At 42.9% G+C, this 5,753-nt stretch overlaps 1 protein-coding gene across 1 annotated transcript; it reads right to left on the minus strand.

Moving 5' to 3' along the window:
• Window positions 1–2,670: 2,670 nt before the first annotated feature.
• Window positions 2,671–3,716, minus strand: LOC123507444. Its single transcript, XM_045260362.1, has 2 exons — window positions 3,336–3,716; window positions 2,671–2,729 (listed from the first exon to the last, which is right to left on the minus strand). Exons 1-2 carry the CDS (start codon window positions 3,701–3,703, stop codon window positions 2,717–2,719), a joined length of 381 nt encoding a protein of 126 aa, XP_045116297.1. The 5' UTR covers window positions 3,704–3,716; the 3' UTR covers window positions 2,671–2,716.
• Window positions 3,717–5,753: the final 2,037 nt, after the last annotated feature.

A 5,753-nucleotide genomic window follows, 5' to 3' on the forward strand; every position in this document is an offset into this window, starting at 1 on the left:
TGGTTGCCCGACCAATCCAGAAGGCTTAAGGCAGCCCTCTGAGGGCCCCCCTTGTGCAAGCCGCAGGGTTCACCTTCACCTTCTGGACGGACGCTAAGGGCGAAAATGAAATACAGTAGTAGAGAAAAGATGCCTGGGCGGGACTCAAAACAGAGTCCCCGGTACACAGGGCTTAGGAGGATTCCCAGGTGGAATTCTCCTGAATGTGCAAGGCAAGCACGAACGTCGGTGGCAGGACGTAAGGTAAAGCACGGCTGGCAGTGTGGCAAGGCAGAGCAGCTCCGCGGCGAGCGAATCGGCGAGCTGGTGCCAAGCGGGGTGATCGGTGGAGCTGTCTAAGGAGACGTGTGCTCGGTGCGTGGTGCGTGATAGTGATGAGTGGGAGTAGTGATCGTGGTGATATTTATATCCCTGGGTGGGTCAGGGTCACGTGCTGCAACTGATTGGTTGATTCAGTGCGTGGCCTGGCGGCGTGTGTCGGCCGTGGTATCAAGCCGTGTAGGTCTTTTTGTGTGTGGTAATATCTGTAGGTCTTGTGTTTGTAGATTCATGGCTGGTCTATCTTGTGCACACATCACATAAAACTACCGCTACAAGGAAACATCTGGAAAATAACACCACTATCATCGACCGCGAAAGGGACCCACGCCGCCTACTCTTCTTGGAATCACTATACATAGCACAAGATAGACCAGCCATGAATCTACAAACACAAGACCTTCAGATATTACCCACACAAAAAAGAAGACCTACACGGCTTGATACCACGGCCGACACACACCGCCGCCAGGCCACGCACTGAATCAACCAATCAGGTTGCAGCACGTCATCTACTGACCCACCCATGGGGGTATAAATATCACCACGATCACTACTCCCACTACTGACCCACCCATGGGGGTATAAATATCACCACGATCACTACTCCCACTCAACTCGCCCAACTGTTCGTACAACACACCAGACACCCTTGCACTCCTGCTGTACCATGGCAAGCCCTGCACACCACACTGGGCTTGTTAAGTGGTACAATGTCAAGGCAGGATACGGGTTTATAGAAGACCTACGTACAGGGAAAGATATCTTCTGCCATGCCTCTGGTCTCACCCGGCTCTTAAAGATCGGCCACCGAGAGAAGGAGATGAAGTCCTTCTCGCCATCGAGGAAGGGACAAAGGGACCGGAGGCAAGGGACGTGGCTCCTGTCGGACCAACCTCTGCTCCAACGAAGAACAGCCAGCACTCACCACTGAGAAAGCGCACAGAGGAGGATATTCAGGAGAAAGTAATGGCCTGTATATTCACGGCCAAGGCATTGGCAGGAAGAGACCACCACCGCCTGCGGGAGCTTGTACCTGTCATCCTGCAGCACAACGGCCTGCCTCCTATTGAAATTCCTCTGTGCGCCTTGACCAAATCCTCCCGCACCGCCAAGAGCCGATCTCACCGAGGCAGCAGAGAAGACGCTATAAGGGCTGCGACTACCAAAGAAGAACCTGAGCAACGGGAAGACAAATCCGAGCACAAGGAGACGACCGGGGACGTAGCGGCAGCAGATGGGAAAGACGAGGAAGAAAAGGAAGACGAAGACGAAGACGAGGAGGAAAGCGAAGATGACGACGACGAGGAGGAGGGAGAAGTTGATGTCCTTGGAACCGACAGTGAAGAAGAAGCTCCTCCTACCCAGCTCACCAAAACGAGCCGAGCCTCCATCATCCAGCCCCCCTCCGCCGAGCCGGAAAAAGACGACGGCTGGGTCATGAAGAAGAAGCGGCTGTCAAAGTCCAAAGCCGCAAAAATCACGCAGCCGACGACGATACCGGAGCCCAGTGGAGCAACGAAGACTTCAACCAAAGCCGCAAAAGTCACGCAGCCGACGACGATACCGGAGCCCAGTGGAGCAACGAAGACTTCAACCACCCTTCGCGGAAATCCCTACTTTTGGAAACGCCCTGGACTAGTGCAGTAAAGTAAACACCTGCACGGCCCTGCCTGGACGAGCGACCACCCCGGCCAGTGAGGTTAAGCAACGCTGTGTCCGACGTGAACCTGGACGGGTGACCATCATCTCTTGTTTTTCATCTTATTCATGCATAATGTATTTTTATTTTCTTATGTCTTTAACTCTGTCTATTTTTATTTTCTTTTCTTTCTTTATTTACGTATGTATGTGTGTATACTACAATAGCAGGCTGGACCGCCCAGCAACTTTATTTCTCTTCTGTATTTCTGTATTTCTGTTATTTTGTGTCTTGTACTGTACCACCCCTTGTTTGTATCCTCCCCCCTTTTTTCTCAATAAACTTTGAACTTTGAACTCCCACTCATTCTGCCTGAAGATGTTCCATGAAAAGGAACGAAACGTTGCAAACAACTCTACTTTTGGACAGCTCATCGGGGCTCTTACTGCTCAAAACAAAGAATTAATAAGACAAATAGAGAAAGCTCAGGAAAAACTGAACAATGCTGAAGTTGCTCACGCCTTCAATATCGTCTGCAAACAAGAGAATCTACTCCCTGGCTACACTAACATATATATATATATATATATATATATATATATATATATATATATATATATATATATATATATATATATATATATATATATATAAAACTACAGAACAATTGATAATGTAGTAGGTATGGGAGAGAAAAAAAAAAAAAAAATACATGAGAATAACACCAATCTCAGCAGTCATGACACTGGTGTCTCATCACTCATCAATGCTGTAAAAGAAAGACATTGATTTACTGCTTGATGTTGTATCACACATTATATATATATATATATATATATATATATATATATATATATATATATATATATATATATATATATATATATATATATATATATATATATATATATATATATATATATATATATATATATATATATATATATATATATAAACTACAGAACAATTGATAATGTAGTCAATGCCACACTCATAAAAATCAGTGAAAAAATAATGTAGTCAATGCCACACTCATAAAAATCAGTGAAAAAATAATTAAGAAAGAATCATTTAAGTTAGTTGTGAAAGTGTGTTAATTATTTTTTTAGATGTTGCTGAGATACACATTCATCATAACCCATTTAAATATTGTAAGGCTGAACAGTGATACTGTGGTATCTGTGAAGAACTCTATCTTTTCAATAGTATGTGACTGGCAGAGAGTGAGGCAAGGAAGATGAAATCACCAACATAACAGTGCACACACAATAAAACAAGACATATAACAAGACATATAAATATAAATAACAAAGTGACAGAAGGGAAAAAACTTAAGAATGCTACTATAATCAGCATTATGGGTTGTGTTACTTACTTGAAGTGAAGCACAACAAATTCATCCCTGTAAAGGATTACTTCATGGCGACTTTGAACTTTCTGTGCTAGGAGTCGCTCCTCGTTGCCTCCATCCTCGGCTGCAGCAAGATGTTCTTCTTCCTCAGGAAAAATTATATTTCTTGCTTTGCAGATGTTGTGCAGCAGTGCACAAACCTCTACAATTTGGCAGACCTTGGATGGAGGACCAACTCGGATCTCACTGTGTAGCATGTGAAAATTCAGCTGCCCGATGCCTCTCAACAATGCTGCGAGTTTTCTTGTGGGCCCTGAAATTAATATAGATTTCAATCTTACAATGCAGTACTTGAAATTGGTATGATGCATTAATTTAATTTCTGCAAACATTTAGGTTGTCATGTATAAGGTTAAGTTAAGATTCATTGTATGATAATGATTTGTGACATGATAGCTTAAACATTATGAAACATAAAAAAAAATCTCTAGTATAACATTGGTTAGGTTAATATATTCACATGAAAACTTAGAATAAAAAAGAAGAAACTCTTAAATATTTGGAAATTTTCATGAAATTTACTTGTATTGGTGATTCAACCAACACACTTTACATAATTATAGCCCTCTACAGGGTCTACATTTTACTTTATGGAGCATTTCTAGCCCCATTTTACCTTATCAGATATTAATGATACGTATACTTTTTGGGGGATCCAGAGGGGGCAAAGCTCCCCAGGTAGGAGGTTACACAATGTTAAATTACTTTACCTTATCAGTTGTTCTGGTCAAGTTTCAAAATGTTAAGTTACTCCTTATGGGGGATGATGTCAACCCAATGAGGAGGTTACAAAATGTTAGGTTAGGTTACTTCATCTTATGGAGAAATCCAGTAAGGTTGGGGGGAGGGTCAAGATTGTGTGAAACTGCAATAATATTTCAAAAATACCTAATTCATTAATTAACACTTTATATTAGTTTATATGAAAAAGTGTAACTATGGGAGGTAAATAATTAGTGTTGTGTGATGTGGGATAATTAATTAGATAACTTTTTATCTAAATTTTACCTGTTATAAGAAGACTGTGCTCCAGGCTGTGCTCTGAGGTATGGAGTTAGTAGCCACTTCTTGCTGGGATAGTCACTATCTCCCTGTAAGAGACAGCCAGCTGGGACGATGCCGTTGTCAAATATCGTGCAGAGTCCACTTTGAACAAGTATTCTTGCATCGTGAACCGATCCCGGCCACTTTGCAACCACATCAATAATGTGGTATCAAGCATCAAACACAAACTGCACGATGATGCTGTAGTATCTCTTCCTGTTGACAAACTCTACCTTATACTCTCTAGGAGCCAGAATCATTACGTGCGTTCCATCAATGCCACCGATAACTTCAGGGAAGCCAGCAATCTGCAGAAACTCCTCCTTCCTCCACTGAGTTTCCAGTTGGGTGACTAAAAATCTTATGAATTAACCTTGGAACAAAGAAGGGAGAGAGGAGACCTGATACAAGTCGATAAATTGATCAACGGAATGGACCAAGTGGATAATGAGAAACTGATCTTGAGAGAAGAATATGACATCCGAAGCACAAGATCGCATAGTAAAAAGCTGAGAAAGGGAAGATGTCTGAGAGATATTAAAAAATATAGTTTCCCGCAGAGATGTATTGAGACGTGGAACAGTTTAGATGAAGAAGTAGTGTCTGCAACGAGTGTGCACACTTTTAAAGTAAGATTGGATAAGTGTAGATATGAAGACGGGGCCACACGAGCATAAAGCCCAGGCCCTGTAAAACTACAACTAGGTAAATACACGCCCAGTAGCTCAGTGGTTAGAGCGCTGGCTTCACAAGCCAGAGGACCGGGGTTCGATTCCCCGGCCGGGTGGAGATATTTGGGTGTGTCTCCTTTCACGTGTAGCCCCTGTTCACCTAGCAGTGAGTAGGTATGGGATGTAAACCAAGGGGTTGTGACCTTGTTGTCCCGGTGTGTGGTGTGTGCCTGGTCTCAGGCCTATCCAAAGATCGGAAATAATGAGCTCTGAGCTTGTTCCGTAGGGTAACGTCTGGCTGTCTTGTCAGAGACTGCAGCAGATCAAACAGTGAAACACACACACACACACGAGACGCAGCAGAGGAAGGACGCAATACCGTCGCTCCCGAGAATCAGCTGATCTTCACTACCTTTGTTTGGGTTTGCAGTGGCCTGGGCGAAAAGTGTGGACTCATTTTTTTTTTTCATGAATACAGTGTTAAATAATAATGAGTGAGAAAGAGATTCCATCTAAATGCAGGTATGTGACAAGGGAAAGAATGAAAGCTGACGATGACAATGTTGGTGAGGGAGAAAGAGAATTTGTAGGCTTTGATACAGCGCAACCTTCACTATTTGATAGAGTCTTGACTATCGAACGTAAATTAGATGAATTGATAAAGGAG

The sequence above is a fragment of the Portunus trituberculatus genome, chromosome 1 (genome assembly GCF_017591435.1).
Source record: "Portunus trituberculatus isolate SZX2019 chromosome 1, ASM1759143v1, whole genome shotgun sequence".
NCBI classification, from domain to species: domain Eukaryota; kingdom Metazoa; phylum Arthropoda; class Malacostraca; order Decapoda; family Portunidae; genus Portunus; species Portunus trituberculatus.